This window comes from Impatiens glandulifera, chromosome 2, assembly GCF_907164915.1.
Source record: "Impatiens glandulifera chromosome 2, dImpGla2.1, whole genome shotgun sequence".
NCBI classification, from domain to species: Eukaryota; Viridiplantae; Streptophyta; class Magnoliopsida; order Ericales; family Balsaminaceae; genus Impatiens; species Impatiens glandulifera.
This window is the reverse complement of record NC_061863.1, coordinates 61,520,708-61,540,765: the sequence shown is the minus strand read 5'-3', so window position 1 is coordinate 61,540,765 and position 20,058 is coordinate 61,520,708. Positions and strand designations below refer to the sequence as shown.

The window sequence follows — 20,058 nt, the reverse complement described above, 5'->3', positions numbered from 1 at the left end:
CCACTTTTGAATTTGTTTCTTGTTAGTCAGATATAATTAAGATAAAGTTGACTAATTATAAGTGCCATAATAGTTAATTAAATTAATGCCAAGTTTAGAGACTTTGAATTTCTTCTTCTATAAGGTGGGGGCCATGACAATTGACATTTCTAACTTTAATATTTGCCAATGGGAGGATGCTAACTTAATTAAATTAAGAGGCACACAATTACTTAATTAATATTTTAATTTTGTTAATTATTAGGACAAAAATGATTGACAAATGAAATCGCCCAATGTGCCTGATAATTAATAAACTATTTTGACTAGTATATATTCTGGTTGTCTTAACCATATAAACTAGGAATACATTACACATTATAATCTAATATTTGTGTTTTAAAAAGTAAATGTTGAGATGTAATTAAGACTTAAAATGAAAAAAAAAAATCCATTTATTTCTCCCAATTAAAGTGATGTATGAAGTTATTAATTTTAATTTTAAAATTTAAATCAATTTCATATATCATTTGTTATTTTTGAAAAGTGAGAATTATTTGATAAGTTAATAAGAAATGTGGAACTCAATCTTTTTATAGAATTATAAAATACTTGTGTGATGAATTGTTACAAATACTTGATGCAAATGAAAGTAAGATGTATAATTTGTACTTTGTGTAAATTAGTATAAATTATATAAGTAATATAACTGAAGTTTGACAAGATAAAAAAACATTCATAACTCTCAATTAAAATTGATGTGTGAATTTAAATAATTTAATATAATAATTTCATACATCATTTATTTATTTATTTATTTATTTTTGCTTATAAAAAAGTGATGTATTAAATTATTATATTTAATTATTTATGTATTAAGAATCCCTTATTCATGTTTAATTAATTATAACCTTATTCATGTTTAATTAATTTATATGCATGTTCATACTTTTCTTTGTTATTTTTAAAAGTGCTGTATTAGTCTAAATAAAACATAAATCTTTATTGAAAAAATCGAACCATTACAAAATAAATTGGGTTATTTAATTAAAAAAAGGAACAAAATTAAATAATTATAATGTTAACTATTTTGAAATTTATCTTTTTTTTTAACATAAAAAGTTAACTCCATATACATATATAAGAGGAATAATAAGAATAATTAAATTATTGCATTTGAACTGGCATAAAAATCAGAAATCAGTTAAATTTGTCTCATTCATCTATAAAAATAAAATATTGACATTATTATTTTTTTTTTATTTTCAGTTTTTTTATTATTAATGAAATAGGAGAGTTCAGTTTTATTATTAAATATCTTAATATTTTTAATTAATTAATATATTATATAATAAAATAAAATGAGAAAGTTTAATACCCACCAGGGTGGACACTGTACTCTTTAATTAAAAATAATAATAATAAAGTTTATTATTAAACATTTTAATATTTTAATTAAATAATATCATCTAACAAACGTAAATATATTTATTTATGTACTTATAACTATTTGAAATATATAATTAAAGTAAATTGTGTGCAAATTATATAATTTTAAGAATATTTATTAATTTATAATTTAGGCATTGTTTAATAAAAATATATATAATTTTTTAATATTATTTTTTCTAAAATTATAAATTAATAAATAATTTTAAATATATATACACTAAAATTTATACTTATTAATTTTATATATACAAATTTAAATTTGATTAATTACCTAAATTTTATTTTGATGATTTGGTTAGTTTTTAATTTATAATTTGATAGAAGACATAGAAATATAAAAAGTGATGACATGTAATTAAAAAAATAGTTGAAGTTGTTTTTTAATATTTAAAAGTGTGAATTTTAAATAATTAATATTTTAAAGGGTTATTCAAAATATAAATACTTTAAAGATTTATTTTAAGATCTCATACTTTAAGAGTGAATTTATGTATTATCTTTTTATTTATATATATTATTTCAAGTAGACTATTATAATGATTTATGGATACTGATATGATGCTAATAATAAATAATTATAATATTAATCTTAATTGGAAAATTGAATTTATGTACAAAAAAAAATAGTTGTATCTCGATTTAATGGTCATCAATTTACATATATTTTAGTTTGATAAAAGATGTGGGACATTTTCTTTTACTTAATTTTGATGGAAAATTTGCATTTTATATATATATATTATATTATTTATATTGTTATATTTGATTGATTTATTATTATAAATAAGTATAATATAAACAACCACTAAAATAATTTAAGGAGAAAAAATGGTTCGTAAGAGATAAAAAATTTAAAATAATAATTATAATATAAACAATTATATTGTATTTTTTATTTTATTTTGTTGGTACTGTAATTTTCAATTTTGAATCCTAGCATTTTTTGGGACCATAATTTGTCTCTTTCTTTTAATATTTCAAAATTCAACGTCATACTAATAAAGATAAGATAAACTATGTCAAAAAAATTAAAATAATTATTATCAAATATATATATGAATGTTTATTCTCATTTGAAATATCTTTAATAAAAATGTAAGACATAACTACGTGTACTATATGTGTGATGTTTAATGACAAATGTATTAAAGATTTGTTAGGAATATTATTGAATATATATTAAAATATATATTAAAAGTATATAAACTTTAATATTTTATAAATTGTGCATATTAAAAGTAAAAGACAAATAATAAGGATAGCAAGGGCTACTACTAATCATCCCCACTAAAAGTGGTCCAATGTACCTAGTCCGATTTTATTAAAGGTTAATATATGGGTAATATTTTAACTTTTAAATAGGAATTATTTATTATTGTGATTAAATTACTCTTATTATTTCTAATATAATAGGTCATTTTCAAACATTTATTTAAATAATTGAAACAAATTAGCCAATTCAGTTAATTGATGATATTGTTGGTATCAAGGTTCTCACAAAAATATTCTAAAACACCAATTTATATTTTGATTATTATTTTTTAAAATTAATTCTCATAAACCAAGTTAATAAATTCAAGTTCATTATAGATTAAAAACGTTTTTTTTTTTTTTGTAGTTTGATCAACTCTTTTCAAATTTTATGTCTAAAACAATTTTAATTTCATGGGTGTTTCTAAAAATAAAATTCTAAACATAAGAAAATAATATAAAAATAAATTTAAGAGTTTACACCAAAAAAAAAAAAAATCAAGTATCAAAATTGATTGATTTATGACTTATGAAATTGAGGTTGTTTGATGAAACAATTATGCATTAAGCTGCCCACCACTTAGCACTTAGCGGACTAAGAAGAGTACACAATACTAATTAACATGCCAATATATTTTGTTTTTATATGGCATCTTAGGTCTAGTTTAAAAATCAATAAAAGAAATGACTTTTTTTTTTTAGACTTAACTCGTGATCAAATAAAAACTTTAAAATTTTATATTAAATCACTAAACTATAATCTTTTATATCTAAAAATACAATAAATTTGACTAAACAATATTATTATTTAAAATAAATGGGCTGTCCTAAGAGTTGAGTTACTCTAATCGAGCTACATACCATAAGAAACTAATTTATTTATTTTTTAAATCTCATGCATCTTTTTGGCATGGAGTAGAGAGAAACAAAATCTAAAAAAAGAAAAGAAAACAAGTTCAGGGTTTTAACTACTCAAAAATAAAATATCGAGGCTAAATTGAATAAGATAGAAAGTCTAGAGACTGTTTTGGAAAAACTGTCTCTTTTTCCGGAAACAGTCTGAGGAAGAATAAGGATAGGAGCTTGACCCGATATTGGTTCATTTTATGCCGGTCGGGTGACGTGGCGGGTCCGGTCGGCTGCTGGAGCTTCGCGCGAATGGATATTAGGAGGCAAACATTGGATTGAGATGCGATTGGAAGGCCAGGATCATGCCACGTGATATTTGCAATGGTTTTTGGTGCGTTGGAAATGGAATCCTCTCTCCGGCTCCGAGATTTTCGAAATAATATGCAACTCAGTACATTTTGTATATATAATTAATTAAATTCCCATTTTGAATCGAATCCCAATTTTATTTTATTAAAATGTATGTAAATTTTATTTTTGAAAAAGATATATATATTATAAATGATAAAAATCATTTAAATACAACACGATAAAACCTAACATAAAAAATAAAAAATAAAAAATGTTACTTAATAAATTTTCGAACTCGTTATTTTCAGAACTAATATCAGAATGCGTCGTAATAATAACATTATGAATGATACGTATCAGACGACTACGATCATTGAAAATTTACCGATTTATTTCAAACTAGATAATTTTTTATTTATAAAAAAACGGTTAAACCAGATAATTCAAAAAAAAATAAATTAAATAGTAACTTATCAATAATTACTCAAAAACTTGGATATATCACCTATTAAATTTCAGTAATACTTTACAAAAAAACTTCAAATATTATTAACTTATCGATAATATAAAAATAAGTGAATTGTCGATTCAAACTTCCTGTGACCAATACATCAACGATATACCTTAATATAAAATTTTGTTATGCACAAAACCCAAATACTTTTATGATTCTAATATTAATTTTTTACTAAAATATAAAATGTTTTTATCCTCCTAAAGGTTAAAAATAAGTGTATTATTTTTTAACTATTATTTTAACAATTGGTAGACTAACCTAATATCTATATGTAGGTGACCATATACTGATATACATCGTTTAAAATAGTTTATATATATTAAAAACGATGAACATAGTTTAAACACATCATCATCGTCACCGAGAAAATAAAAATAAAATATAAAAATCTAGACTCTATTCACTCAGTGTCAGAGCATTTATTTTTGATATCCTAAGATTCTAATTAAAAAAACAATAGAACTGTATTAATCTTAGGTTGCCGATCAATTCGTAGTTACCAATTTCTTCTTTGGAGTTGAATATGCTTGAACTAAGGGCTTGTTTGACCTGAGATTATTTAAATTATTAATTCTTTGTTTTAAAATAATAATTAATGTTTGGTATAGTAAATGTTATTTGGATAAAATGATCAATTTTTTATTTTATTTTATAAAATGTAAAAGTAAATTACATTTGAATTTTTAATAATGTGTAAATTTGATCGATCATAAATTAGATAGGATATTATTTAAAAATAATTACAAATAAACCTTGCACATCAAACAAGCTCTAACTGTATATCTTGATTCTTGGTTTAAGTAAGATAATATTTAATAGATTTGGTAGAATTAAGTGGGCATATGGGGTTAAGTTGACGTCTAATTTTAAAAATAGAAAGGAAGGTCTATCACATTTTATTATTTGTTATTATTAATTTTTTAAAATCTTGATTGTGTTGAAATATCAAATATTACACCCATTTATTGTGGTAAAAAATAAAATAAAATAAATTTTCAAAGTTAAATTTTTTTTTGAAGCTGAACAAAATTTAATAATATATATATATATATAAAAGGTAATTGATATTTCCCTTTAACTGATTTTATTATTTCTATTATTAAATAGAGTAACGATCAACATGGAATTTTTTTATATGGAATGATATATTGTTTAAGGAGTGAATGAAAATATAATAGGATAAATAATTTTTAAATTTTCATTTCATTAAAATGACACATCATTCTATATTAAAATTATCTACGTCTATCATTACTCTATTAAATAAGTCAAATATATTTTTGTAATTTTGTTTTTCAGTCTTAATTTTTTTTAAATATATTTAAAAACTTTATTTCATTTTTTTAAATTTAATAATATAAACGCTTATTTTGTTATACAATAATATTATAAATTAAAATAATAAATGATTTAAAACAAATTAATATATATATATATATATATATATATATATATATATATATATATATATATAGGGGATGATTTACTCAGACTCATCTTCTTATAAACATCAATGATCAAATAATAAATAATATATAATTATTAATAATAGTTAAATAAAAAATTATTATTTGAAAAAAACTTAACAGAATATAAAATAAAAATTAAAAACAATTATTTTAAATCGTGTATAAATATTTATTTTAATTTATAATAAGAATATATAACAAATTAATAGTTTTTATATTGTTAATATTTAAATATTAAATAAAAAGTTCATTAAAAGTTATTTAACTAACTTTTTTAACTTTTAGTATTACTGAATTTATTTCATATTATTAGAATTGAAAAAGTAAATAGAATGCATGTTAATTAATCATGTTTCTTTATGTACAAAATCTCACCAAATATATTGTTAGAGATAGATATGATGATAATTAAAACTCTCGATTGAAACAAAACATTATAATTTATCACATTTCTTTATCATTCACTTATGGTGTTGTTATTTAGGATTCTTCTTAGTCTCTAGCCGCTCGAATCCATGCATTTTTAAACCTGCTGCTAGGTATTTCTTCACCATAAACATTTGTAATCAAGTATATTTATTAACGAGCATATCTATTTCTTTTATCTTCGATGAGATCTTTTTAGTTTCGTTATGTTATATTCATTGCTAAAGAATACCGGTAATGTTGTGTTATATCCTTAGATTGATTTCCATGTTCTATACTAACTTCATTTTGTACATTTGGAATCCCATATCATGATCATTGTACTAGTAAAACTTTTCTTCTTGCTTACATTTCTTCCATTGGCTAAACTCATAGGAATTGGAATATTATTGGGTATTTTGTTTCTCTTGATCCGTGCTACATTTCATCGCTCAATTTAATTCATCACCAGATACGTTACTTTAACTCATTAGAAGTTGGCCCTTCTGCAATTTGTGTGAAATCTAATGAACTACTTTTATATCTTCATAGATTACGAAAATCTTCCAATATCTACAATTAGATTACAAATATGTTATGGATTTATTATATATGCTTCAATTAAATATAACTTTTTCCTTTTAGGACTCAGATTTTATCTTTTAAGATTTCATCAATTAATAATTAATTCAAATGTAGCATTGGGATTTGGTACCATCTATGGTTTTAAATCAACATTAATGATCAATTTACATCATATATGTGATGTTGTTCCTATCTCTTAGTTTGTTCATTGATCTAAATTAGCCCTTATAATCCTCATGATCTTGAATTATCATATTTAAGATATACATGATTTATCTATTGTTTGACCTCTACAAATTTGGTTATTTATTTATTCCTAAATTGTCATAATTGGAACTCTTGCTGGTTCTTAGAGATTATTTAATTTATTATCACAATTTTGATTTCAAAATGTAGAAACATACATATAATATTCACATGCTAATGTGATTTCAGCAATAGAGATCCAATAATGTGTTCTTTAAAAACATTTCATTACTTATATTTTGAGATGTGTTCGAGTAAATAAAAAACGACAAAAATACACCAATTGGACGAGTTAAATTTCACACAAGTCTTATGGTATATGTGAATACCCTATCAAGTATTTTCTTTATAATATTGTTAGCTGGTGTCTGACTTTTCAGTTAAATCATACAAAAACTTCCCCTCATAAGTCATTTTTAATACTTCACATATTTGAATAAACTTTCTTCTTATTTCAATATTATTAAATATGAACAAATTTTTAATACATGATTTGAACGTTGAATTTATATCAAATAAGAGTCAACATCATTATTTAAATACAAACAACCTTTCTAGGCAAAAAAGAAATATAATATATATATACAGAAAAACCTTAACCACATCTTTTACTCATTGGTTTTATATATAGAAAGTTGTACTAAAATCGCAAATTAATTAATTTCTTAAAAGAATATATATGGTATGTAGTAGTAATGTTTGAACAAAATCGCAAAATATTTTCATACCAATAATAATTTTAGGCCCTGTTTGATATTATTAATGAATGAATTTGATAAAATAGAACTAACATAACACCTCACCGCCATGACCCATTTAAATTTATTTAAATTTAAAACGTTTCTAATGAATTTGGTTAATCTTAATTCTGAAATAAGAAAGATCAAACAAGGCCCTTATAAAGAATAATAATAAAAAAAGGAATTGTATATCTGGCAAGTAAGATTGTGTAAATGTATGAAATAGAAGGGTTAAAATGGAGATATATTGGATTGGGCCAGAGATTGAAGTTGTGGAGGATTATAGAAAATAATATAGATGTGAAATGAGATGAAATGAAATATTAGGGTAAATAATATAAAGTGTGGTTAATATTGGAAAGTTTGATTATTGTAATAAAAAACCCACAATTAATATATATCTATCTATCTATCTGTACCAAAAGTGTGAGGAAAGGGGGTGTAGAGAATCTAGAAATGGCCATTCTTTTTCATTTTCCTCAAAAACCCAGAACAGATTATTTAATGGAAAACTAAGTCCATGGACGACGGAGAGAGAGAGAGATAGCCTAAGGAAGAAGAAGAAGAAAGGGGAGGAAGAGAAGGAGGAGTGAGGAAAAAGCAGAGAATAAAAAGAGACCGGATGTTGACAAATTATATGTCACTGTTCTTAGAAGGTCGTTTGTTTGTGTGAATTTTTCTTATCTGGGATCTCTATCTCTCTCTCTCTCTGTCTCTCTTTCTCTCTTCCAGAGAGACTGGCCCAGCAGATCGAAATCTCTATCTTTTCTCCAGTTGATGACGATCTAAACTCCTGAAATGGAGTTAGAAAAAACACCAACTATGTTTCTTTATTTCTAATTAACTTCTTTCTTCTTTCTTCTTCTTCATCCACGGGAATTCCCCCAGAGACTCAATAATCGAATCCATGGCCGATTGCAGGATGTTGATGATGATGATGATGATGCTGTTGTTGTTATGAGGTAAATTCCGTACACACTTTTAACCTGCTAATTCAGATTTATACCCTTTTCTTTATTATTATAATTATTCGTTTTCGAAGGTTCTTTCTTTCTGTATTCGGCTGATTTAGCTAATTGGCCCTAATTAATGGAGATAATCAATCAATTTGTTTTGCGATTGCCTGTTGGATTGAAATAATTAATTCCATGCAACTAAAGATTAGTTCCGTCCTTATTTGAACTTTGTTTTCCCTAACGTTGTTATCCTCGATGGATTTGATTTAGATTGTTTCGTAATTTAGACTAGGGATCTGTCTTCTGATACAAATAGGGTTTCGTTCTTCTGAACTGATCATTATCATTGATTTCTTCTATTAGGGTTAGACAGTGGATTCAACAAATCTTTAACTTCATCTGAATGTTTTTACAGGGAATGGGAACGAAAGTAGAGGTTAAGAACAATAATAATAATAATAATTGTAACAGTAATAGTTATTTCCCTGGATATTACTCCATGAGAGATCTTAACAACGAGGACTCCAGTAGTAACAGTTGGCCGCAGTTTTACTCTGATAACACCAGCAACAATAACTCAATCAACGCGAATGGAACAATTTTGAATAATGGTTTCTTTCCTCCTGGTTATGATAAGGATTCTGTTAAACAGACAATGCTTCAGCACGAAGCTATATTCAAGCATCAGGTTATTGAACTTCATCGAGTTTATAGAATACAAAGAGATATGATGGAGGATTTCAGAAGAAGGGAGTTGCAGAAGCATGTCATACCAATAGAGATGTCTTCATCTTCGAGTCCAGTTGCTCCCAGGTTGTTAGATGCAAACAAATGGCGTAAATCCAGCTTCTCTGGAAGAGGACAGTCTGTTTCAGGTGCTGAGGTCATTACTAGCAAACAAACAGGACTGTTTCCGTGTGGTGGGGATAATTCGGAGGATTGTGAGATACTTGATTCTAGACCTTCCAAAGTGATGAAGAGATTGTTTGATTTGCAGCTCCCACCTGATCAACAGTATATCGACTCTGAAGGAGAAAACTCCCCAATTCGTGAAAGAGATGGTTTGAAACAAGGTTGTTTTAGAGGTATTGCTGATTTGAATGAGCCTGCTGTTCAAGTTGACGAAGGAATAGTCACTGGTGCGCTTAACTTGAATGATAGATCGGGTAAAGCTGTTGTGGATCTAACAGCTAAATCAAAGTCCCCGTTTTTCGTTGGTTTTCAGAATGAAAACAGATATGGTAACAGTAATAGCTTCTTTGAGAACAAAGGAAAAGGGAATGATTGGTTGCCCCATATCAATGAAGCAGTTACAGGTTTGTTCTTTTTGTCTAAATTTCTTGATTCAGGAATTGTATCATTTATTATTTTTGTTTTCTTCTATCTATCACAGGGAACAATAAAACAAATATGAATCTAATTCCTGAAAGCAGCTCGGTTAAGCCTGTATCAATCAATGGGTTTGAAACCAGCCGAGAAAGAAAACAAGACCTGTTTATAGACCGCAGAGTACCATGGTTAAGTGGTAATCCAATCAGGAATTTTGAACCATCTCAGGCTACATCTTCTTCAGTGAATCGTAATGGTTATTACCATGGCTCTCCTTCGGTTCCCAAGGAAACCACACCACCAGGTTTCCCTTCAGTTGGACGAACGATAAATTGTCGTTCAAATCACTTTGATCTGCCAGATCTGAATAAAATTTCATATGACGGTTTTTTCAACCATGAAGATGATGGAAAGAAACAACCTGATGAAGAACAACATGTGGGAGTTGCTGCAGCTGAGTTACCTTGGCTTAAAACAAAAGTAGCTGATGAAGAACAGCATGTTGGAAACATCCCAGGTTTCCCCATTCCCTCCTCAAAATCTAAAGATGAGCCCCTACCTTCTCAAGGTAATAATAATGGTTCAAAGGCAAGGATGATCGATATAAACGTCGCCTATGATTCTGACTCGGACAAAACAACTCCTCCCAAGGAAGTAGGTGCCAACAATTCAATATTCCTGATTGATTTAAATTCATGCGTATCCGACGATGAACTTCCATCGCCACCTTTGATTACTAGCAGAAATTCATTATGGAGGGGCTGTGTCCAGATTGATCTGGAAGCCCCGCCAGCCGAAGAACCAGACTTCGACGACGACATTATTGAAGAAGAAGAAGAAGATAATACGAGAGCTGCTGCTGAGGCAATAGTTGCAATTTCGACAACAGCTCCTATTAGCCAGGATAATGAGAAAACAAGCTGGCTGCCCTTAGGAGAAGATTCAATGGAGGATCCCCTCTCATGGTTTGCGGATATACTAATATCTTCTCCTCATCCTCCGGCCAAGGTCAGCCGTAGGTCGTCATCATCCTCGTTGGATGAATTTGAGATGATGACACTGAATTTACCAGAAATGAAGGAAGAAGAATACATGCCCAAGCCTCTTGTACAAATACTGAACAGGGAAGAAGACGAGATGGATGAAGCAGGAACAGGAACAGTCTCTTCAATGGCTAACCGGACAAGGCGGGGACCAGGAAGGAGAGGACGTCAGAGGCGGGATTTTCAGAGGGATATTCTTCCGGGCTTGGCTTCTTTGTCTAGGCATGAGGTAACTGAGGATATTCAAACGTTTGGGGGTTTAATGAGAGCAACCGGGCATCAATGGCAGTCGGGAGTGACGAGGAGGAACGGGTCGAGAAACGGGTCGGGGAGGGGAAGAGGGAGACGGCCTAATTCTACGTCTGTGGCGGCGGTCCAGGTAACAACCACCACCACCACCACCACGGGTCCAAGTAGTACAGATTGCACCCAACTGATTCAACAGATGAGCTGTGCAGACGATGTTTGGGGGAAGACTCCCAGGCGACCCCGCCGACAGAGATCTTGTCCGCAGGGGAATAATCCTCCTCAGACGACGGTACTTCTCGCATAATCATCATTAGTAATATCATCGTCAATCATATGATCATATGTGGTTTGTTTGTGGGAAACTTATAGAGTGGAAGAAGTTACTGAAACTTGGAACTTTTTTTTCATTTTTCTTTTCTTAATTGAGAAAGATTGTGGGAGTGGAATTATTACTTTTTTTATACTAATTCAAAATTACTATTATTTAGTTTATGGAGAATTGGGATTTTGTACATGTCTTCCTCTTTTACCCAACTGTTAGATTAGAAACTTTGTATTATAACATAAATAATGTCTCAATGGGATTATTAATGTTGTTCATTTGATCTATTGTTAAATTAATTCAAAATTTTAAAAACACAATAGTGGGGAACATCATATGTATCTGACTTCAGGCCATTCTTGGGAACTGACTTGCTTCACCTTATGTTCATATCTATGCAACAACAAAAGATTGATATTGTTATGCTACTAGGAAATTGTTGCCAAGAATGATGTCTAAGAAGAACAACATGTGAGTAAACTTCATATGTAACTTTCTAAAAATATTTAGATTCGTAAAACATATGGTAGCTAGCATTAGTTGTCCACCTAATATATGAATTTGAATTCGACTCATAATCTTACAATATTTATCTGGGTTACAATGATAATAATATCAAAATCTATTTATGTTACTTAATTATATATATAACATTTTAGGTCACGGGTCACCCAGACTACAATCCCGATAGTTCATAGAGTAGATCCGCTCTTGGGTGTGTTCATGAAGAAACCCTAAGCCAATTTTGAACCAAAATCTAACACCAAAACTTGAGTCGATTGTGTTCTAGTTGAATACATATATATCAATCTAAAAAACAATCTTTTTCATCTTGTTTGGTCAGATTATGTCTATATTATAATCTGACAATATTCTTTTTAAAAAAGCTCTTTCAACAAAAGTTGAGAATGGATAGTAGGGTATGTCTTATAAGACTAGAATATATGGGTTATTTGAATATTTTAAAAATAATTCATTATCACTTCAATAAAAATATCATATTATCTCTACTTTACTTTTTATAAAACCTTTTATATATTAAATATTTTAATGTATATAATCCCAAAACAATCTACTTTTTCATTTCAAAAATTATAAAATAGATTTTTTTCCAAATAATTCAGATTACACAAACTCATAAAATAAAAAATTAGCATCAGCCGCACATCCAGAAAAAAAAAAAAAAAAAAACAAAAAAAAACGTTGAGATCTTTAGAGAGAGAAGAGTATCCGCACTTTCATTCGATTTATAAATTCCTTTTTCAGAAAATTCATCAATCAATAACATCCTTCGTAGGACCCACACCACTCCTCCCAATTTCCATTTTTTTTAGTGTAAATTTAATTTAATTTTTTTTATTAATTAATTAAAATTCTTAAAACTTAAACAATACTAGTGAGTTTATTATTATTATTAAAAAATTGTTATCCTTTACTCTTCTCCAATTACTTCTCTTCACTTTTGAAAAATACAATTTACAAGGATATGACATGTCTATTAAGTTTTGGTTCAAAACAATACTAATTTTTATTCATTTTAGTTTGATCAAGGTGAACCCTATAATAAAAGAAAATATCATCATAGAGTTGTCAATCTAATATGAATGAATTTATTTATCAATAACTAATCACTCTTTTTTTTTTTTTCTAATTAAGCTCAATCTAAAAATCATATATAATAACCTGCACCAATCAACACAAATTAGAACATGTAATTTGCCATAGATATATCTCGTAGGGGTTTTTATATTTCCTAGTTTTTGTTTATTTAATTTGTTCCTTAATTTAGATCATTAATTTATCAACTTTATATTAATTAAGAAATATATAATGATTTAAAGTTGTATCAACCAATTATATTTCATTTTCATATAAAGCAATCATCAATATAAGATTAAACCTATAGTAAAGAGTCCAAATTATATAAAACTTTATTAATAATATAAGAAAAATACTCGTTGTTAACTATATTAATTAATTAATTAATGATATTATTATTATTATTGTATTGGTTGATGGAATAGGAAAAAATATATACATGAACCTATTTAATGTTAACATAAATATATATGGGTAGTACTATTATTACATCAAATCAGCATTTGAATACAAAATGACTAATTTACCCCCTTGCAATTAAACAAACCCATAATCCATCTTGAAATAATCAAACAGCTCCAAAATTTAATGTAAAGAGATGATGATGATGAACTACAAAAATTTAAACTTGATCAGAGGCAGCAGCCATTTCCAGGCATGTTTTTGCTGTTTCCAATCCTCCAAATACAAGCTTGATGATCATCAACAACATTTATTATATATATATGCTGGCTAGCTAGCTAAGTACTGCTACTTACTCATCATAAATATATGCAATTATTTATGTTTGATGATATTTGCTCCTCCGATTCAAAGCCCATGACATGACTAAAATTAAAGATACCCAAGAATCAGAGTAAAATATAATTAATTAAAAAACCATTCTTGATTGGAAGAAATTAAATTAATGGGATTTGGTGGTGTTGTTCCTGGGATTGATCAATTATGGAGTGGGTTTGGACCGGAAGGAACGAAGCGCTTCTCTACGCCGTATCTTGGATCAATCTGGTGAAGAAGCTCTATAGACAAGGAAGACGGCGGCGGTGGTGGGATTCTTGGAAGCAGGTGAGAGCAAAGGGGCGGCGGGAATTGTGGGCAACGACGAGAATCATGATGAAATGCAGAGTTTGTAGTAGATATGTAGACGACGACGATGATGATCATGATGATGATGGTACGAGAAAGAAGCTTCAAGAAGATTATCGGGAGCCTCATTGGTGAAACCATTAGAAAGAAGAATGGAAAGGGTGGGTCTGTTCTGTTATGTTCTGCTAATATGTAAAAGCAGATGGAATGGTGAGTTAATAATAAGAGAAATTGGGAAGGGATGGATAGATGAAAAGTGACATGGAATTTAATGATCCAAATAGATAGATAGATAAATATGTATGGAAGGAGGAATAACGAGCGAGCGACATGCAATTACTATAGCTGAGACAGAGACAGAGACTGTCATATATATCTCTTTGTACTTTTTACCGATTCGATTCAGAAATGGGATGAACAGCTACGCATATTTACTTATTCATTCATTCATTGGCTCCTAATGAGGGACACTTTTTTATTATTCCAACCACCCTCCTCCCGGCGCCGGATACTAAACCGGGGCACCGACAAGAATCAATGAATGATATTATTGTCATGCATTAAGCTAGCTAGTTTGAATTGTCTAATTCTCTAATTGCAGGTTGACCTAGACTTTTCAGGGTCGACTTCTTATATTCATCCTCTATCTATAAGAGTATGTATGTATGATCTTGCATGTTTAGATAACTTAGAATTACTTTGAACAATCATTCTTAGATCAATAAAAAAAAATATATATGTTGTATCTATTGCCCAAGTGCCAATCCCAAGCTCAAAAGCGAATGTCTCATAGGTCTAGATTAAATATAATTATAAAAATGTAGGCACAGACAACGTAACCTAATCCGTAAACACACTTATCCAAACGTAAAATGTAGGCAAAGTCACGTAACCTAATCCGTAAACACACTTAACCAAACGTAAAATTTGGCGCATAATAAAGTCGAACTTAAGAACCCTCCAGGAATAAAACTCACATATATCTGAGGAGTTCGTCTCACACTCACACTTATATTCTTTAAAATTTTATGATAACTTATATAATAAGAAGGATATAAAAAAATGACAAAATAATATATCTTAATCATATAATTTACAAACAGAGAGAATAAAATAAAATAAAAAATCACAAACAGATAAGATCTTGATCATCGCAGTGTTCCCTATCCGCCGAATTGAAGGAAGGAAGGAAGGAAGGAAGAATCATCCAAAATCTCGTCCCAGATGATCATCATCATATGCATCTTCCTCGCTCTCCTCGTTGCCCCCATCTCCTCCTCTTCACAAGTTTCCATCTCAATTTCCCATGACACGCTCCAAAAATCCGGGGATCCAGTCACGATCAATTGGTCCGGCGTCGATTCCCCGTCCAATCTCGACTGGCTCGGCATCTATTCCCCGCCCGATTCTCCGTCCAACCACTTCATCGGCTACGTCTTCCTCTCTACCTCCCCCACATGGCAATCCGGATCGGGATCCCTCAACATTTCCCTCGTCAATCTTCGCTCCAACTACAAGTTCCGGATCTATCGGTGGACCCAATCGGAGGTGAACCCCGATCATCAGGACCATGACCATAATCCCATCCCTGGCACGAAACACCTCTTAGCTGAGTCATCCGAGTTAGGGTTCGAAAAGGGTCGGGGGCCCGAGCAAATTCATATCGCGCTCACCGACAAGGATGACGAGATGCGGGTGATGTTCGTTACGGCCGATGGAAAAGATAACATTGTGAAATTCGGGTTGGACAGCGATCGTTTGGAACAGGAAGTGGGCACGACGGTAACCCGTTATGAGAGGGAGGATATGTGCGATGCCCCTGCAAATCATAGCATTGGGTGGAGAGATCCAGGTTACATTCATGATGGTGTCATCACAAATTTACAAAAGGGAAAGAAATATTATTACAAGGTTATCCTCTTTAATTTACTCGACAGCTCTACTTGTGAAGGATCAATACATCATTCCATCCATAGTTTTGCACAATGAACATGAAATATCTTGATTGAATTTACTATCATCTTCTTATTATCCACAAAAGATTGATGTTTTATGGTGATCATAGGTGGGAAGTGAAGGAGAAGGTGGTTGGAGCACAACTTACTCCTTCCTAACGCAGAATGAAGAATCAAACATAACGGTAGGTTTCCTATTTGGAGATATGGGAACTGCAACATCATACAATACCTTTATCCGTACACAAGATGAAAGCATATCGACCATAAAATGGATCACCCGCGATTTGGAGGCCCTAGGCGATGTAGCCGCCATGATTTCTCACGTTGGGGATATCAGCTACGCAAGAGGCTACTCATGGATATGGGATCACTTCTTCACGCAAATCCAACCAATCGCAGCTAAAGTTCCATACCATGTCTGCATTGGCAATCACGAATACGACTGGCCATCACAACCATGGAGGCCTACTTGGGCCAACTCCATTTATGGAAAAGATGGTGGAGGTGAATGTGGGGTACCCTACAGTCTCCGGTTCAACATGCCCGGAAACTCATCGGAGCCAACAGGGACACGCGCCCCAGCAACCCGCAATCTATATTACTCTTTTAACATGGGTGTGGTTCATTTCGTGTATTTATCAACAGAAACAAACTTCCTACCCGAAAGCAACCAATATAAATTCATCAAACAGGATTTGGAGTCAGTTGATAGGAACAAAACGCCTTTCGTGGTTGTACAGGGGCACAGGCCGATGTACACCACTAGCAACGAGAACCGGGATGGTCCTTTTAGGGACAGAATGTTGGAACATCTGGAACCGCTGTTTGTTGAGAATAAGGTTACGGTTGCTCTATGGGGTCATGTTCATAGATACGAAAGGTTTTGCCCGATTAACAACTACACTTGCGGTTCGGAAGAGTTACCCGTTCATGTTGTGATTGGGATGGCCGGGCAGGACTGGCAACCTATATGGCAGCCTAGACGTGACCATCCCAATGACCCTATTTTCCCACAGCCGAGCAGGTCGCTTTACAGGACGGGGGAATTCGGTTACACTAGATTGGTTGCCACGAGAGAGAAGATGAAACTTTCATATGTTGGAAATCACGATGGGGAGGTTCATGACATGGTCGAGTTTATGGCAAGCGGCGTTACGAATGATCGACACGATGATGGTGACATGGAGGTGGTTAAGAGGGTGGAGCATGGAAGAAGTATTGGTGTTGACAAGAAGATGGAATTGGATTCGGGGTTTGGCGGATACACCAAGGGAGTTATTGTTCTCATTGTTGGGGCGTTTGGTGGTTATGTCCTCGGTTATATTTCACATGCTAGGAGACGCGGTTCAGCAGAGAAGGGTTGGAGTCCTGTGAAGGCAGATGAAATCTAAACCATAAAACCTAATTAAGTTGTCCTAAGCATAGTTTCTATTTTCTAGAAAACAGTTTTCCAACTTCCAAGCATGGTTGATGTGTTACCACCGGTCGTTTTATGTTTCATTCACACGCAATCAATCTCTGTAAATATGCATTTCATTTTGTGGGTCTTATAGAATCTTATTATACAGATAGCAAAAGTTTATAATTTTAAATTGGGAGATTTCAGGAAACTATCTATCAAATGAGGAAGAAGCAAAAGAAATGAAAATACAACACAGTGTATGTATAATTTTGGCAGCTGATATTTCATTCATTCATATTTGAGTTTTAGTATTTTATATCAGGTTGCTTTTGACACAAGTTTCCAAAAGTAAAAGTTCGAAAAGACCCAAGAGATTAAACAAAGAAAACAAGGTTGCCATTCAAGATTCCTCCTTTAAAAAGTAACTCTGAGGCAGGGAGAATTCCTCCTCTTGATTCAGAATATCTTCATCTTCTTCATCTGGTTTCTGAACACAAAAGAAAAACAGGGGTTGCTGTTAAACTAATAATTTTATAATTTGTGTGTTTGACTCAGTTTTCAATCATAATCTCATCATCCAGAATTGTCAACCAAAACTGAAATGGGTGATTAAATCCAGACATATGAACAAGAATTGAAACACTCAAACAGCCACAAGAACAGAGAATTAATGTAAGACCTAGATAGACGTACCAGCATCTCCACATCATAGAAACGATCAAGCAACTGCAACACCTCCGACGATGAGAATTGTCGACCAAAACTGAAAAAGTTGGTTTCGATATAAGCATGAATGCATTATATGGAATAGTACTATTTGGGAAGTTAAAGAAGCTGAATAATGAGGGAAAAAAGAAAACCTCTTTCGAAGATATTCCATAAGACCATAGAGAACAAAGTGACGATGAATACCTGTATGTATTTATGATACAAATCAAAACTGACAATTGAGTTGAAGAATAATGCAAGTGATGATAATTTGATATTCTCAAGGCAAGCAAACATGAGATAAACCACCCTTTTTTTTATGGTTGGTTGGTTGGTGTTTAAAGAGAATGAATTTGTCAATTTTGAGAGCAAAAAGGTCAGGAATAAGGTGAGCTGTGTCTGTCATAATAAATAAAACTGAGTACCTCGTAATTTAGAAGGAGGATAAATTGAGAGAGCTTCGAGAAGCTTAAGTTCCAATTCAACCTGTGATAGCTCCTAATTACATAACACGACTACCAAATCAATATAGATATAGGTATATATATATAAAAAGAAGAATTGAGGCGATAAGTGACCTTGCGAAGGGAAGAAGCAGATGAAGGTGGAACCTTGCACGGAGAATGGACCGACATTCCGTCTTGTTCCTCTTCCTTGTCGTCTCCACCACCCGCCATTTTCATTCAATCTCCTCCCTCTCTTTGATATCTAATCAAATCAAATTTGATTATATATATATTGTTGATTGATGATCTTCAAAGGAAGTAAGTAAGTAAGTAGGAGCTCGAGGAGCACATATAGAGTCGAATTAACAACTGTAATTCGATCAATTTCCTGATCAGTCGGTCTCAAATGACCTAGGGTTTTCATACTTACCCATATAAGTAACTTCTAAAGATCCGCTCTTTTCGACATTTTATTTTATTTTATTTTATTTTATTTTATTTTATTTTTCTATTTTGGCTCAAACCCTTTAGTTATTTTCTATAATATCATTAAAAAAAATATATCAAAGATAATACTTTGAAGATAGAATATTTTATTAAACATGAAAAAAAGACTTAGAATAAAATAATACTAATAGATCAATTCTCAAAATTCTACATTAAATCAACATACATAAAATCAATTATATATATATATATATATATATATATATATATATATAATTAAATTTACAATTATAAATAAAAAAAAAAGAAAGAAGAATTTACCTCTTTAAAAATATATTTGTTTGCAAACTAGTTTTTAAAGAAAATTAAAAAGGAAATTTAGAGTGAAACTATGGGAAAATTATGATATTTAAAAGAATTGAAATATATACCTAATATATTTAGAAAGACATGAATTTTTAATTTTATTTTATATATATAATATTATATATTATATTATATATTAAATTATATAAATATTATATATAATATATATTTTTAATTTTAAAATAACAATAATAATTTTATTTTTTAAGGGGTGGGATTAAACCCAACTCATCCATATCATACAAATGAAAGTGTTCCAAATAAGAATTAAACTCATTTAAACTAATTAACAGTAAACTATTA

At 30.3% G+C, this 20,058-nt stretch overlaps 3 protein-coding genes across 4 annotated transcripts; 2 read left to right on the top strand and 1 right to left on the bottom strand.

Moving 5' to 3' along the window:
* The first annotated feature begins 8,276 nt into the window (after positions 1-8,276).
* Positions 8,277-12,021, top strand: LOC124925686. The gene is made up of 3 exons (XM_047465758.1): positions 8,277-8,806; positions 9,216-10,116; positions 10,194-12,021. The coding sequence occupies exons 2-3, from the start codon at positions 9,219-9,221 to the stop codon at positions 11,723-11,725; spliced, it is 2,430 nt and encodes an 809-aa protein (XP_047321714.1). The 5' UTR covers positions 8,277-8,806; positions 9,216-9,218; the 3' UTR covers positions 11,726-12,021.
* A 3,551-nt stretch (positions 12,022-15,572) lies between these two features.
* On the top strand, positions 15,573-17,947 carry LOC124923968 (probable inactive purple acid phosphatase 2). Its single transcript, XM_047463979.1, has 2 exons — positions 15,573-16,339; positions 16,494-17,947. Exons 1-2 carry the CDS (start codon positions 15,653-15,655, stop codon positions 17,775-17,777), a joined length of 1,971 nt encoding a protein of 656 aa, XP_047319935.1. The 5' UTR covers positions 15,573-15,652; the 3' UTR covers positions 17,778-17,947.
* A 99-nt stretch (positions 17,948-18,046) lies between these two features.
* Positions 18,047-19,347, bottom strand: LOC124923970. Of its 2 annotated transcripts, none has more exons than XM_047463981.1 (5): positions 19,075-19,347; positions 18,922-18,982; positions 18,649-18,700; positions 18,482-18,551; positions 18,047-18,275 (listed from the first exon to the last, which is right to left on the bottom strand). In XM_047463981.1, exons 1-5 carry the CDS (start codon positions 19,177-19,179, stop codon positions 18,189-18,191), a joined length of 375 nt encoding a protein of 124 aa, XP_047319937.1. In that variant the 5' UTR covers positions 19,180-19,347; the 3' UTR covers positions 18,047-18,188. The 2 variants fall into 2 exon arrangements, with proteins under 2 accessions (XP_047319937.1, XP_047319936.1); XM_047463980.1 differs by having other exon boundaries at positions 18,922-18,994; positions 19,075-19,340.
* Positions 19,348-20,058: the final 711 nt, after the last annotated feature.

What these genes read in the sequence shown, in the direction of transcription:
- LOC124925686 (XM_047465758.1), top strand. Translation starts at nt 9,219, where the DNA reads ATGGGAACGAAAGTAGAGGTTAAGAACAATAATAATAATAATAATTGT. An exon ending in TATCAATGAAGCAGTTACAG is followed by an intron (nt 10,117 to 10,193) that starts GTTTGTTCTTTT and finishes TATCTATCACAG; the next exon opens with GGAACAATAAAACAAATATG.
- LOC124923968 (XM_047463979.1), top strand. Translation starts at nt 15,653, where the DNA reads ATGATCATCATCATATGCATCTTCCTCGCTCTCCTCGTTGCCCCCATC. An exon ending in GAAAGAAATATTATTACAAG is followed by an intron (nt 16,340 to 16,493) that starts GTTATCCTCTTT and finishes TGGTGATCATAG; the next exon opens with GTGGGAAGTGAAGGAGAAGG.
- LOC124923970 (XM_047463980.1), bottom strand. Translation starts at nt 19,179, where the DNA reads ATGAAAATGGCGGGTGGTGGAGACGACAAGGAAGAGGAACAAGACGGA. An exon ending in CTGCTTCTTCCCTTCGCAAG is followed by an intron (nt 18,995 to 19,074) that starts GTCACTTATCGC and finishes TTATGTAATTAG; the next exon opens with GAGCTATCACAGGTTGAATT. An exon ending in TCTATGATGTGGAGATGCTG is followed by an intron (nt 18,276 to 18,481) that starts GTACGTCTATCT and finishes TTTTGTGTTCAG; the next exon opens with AAACCAGATGAAGAAGATGA.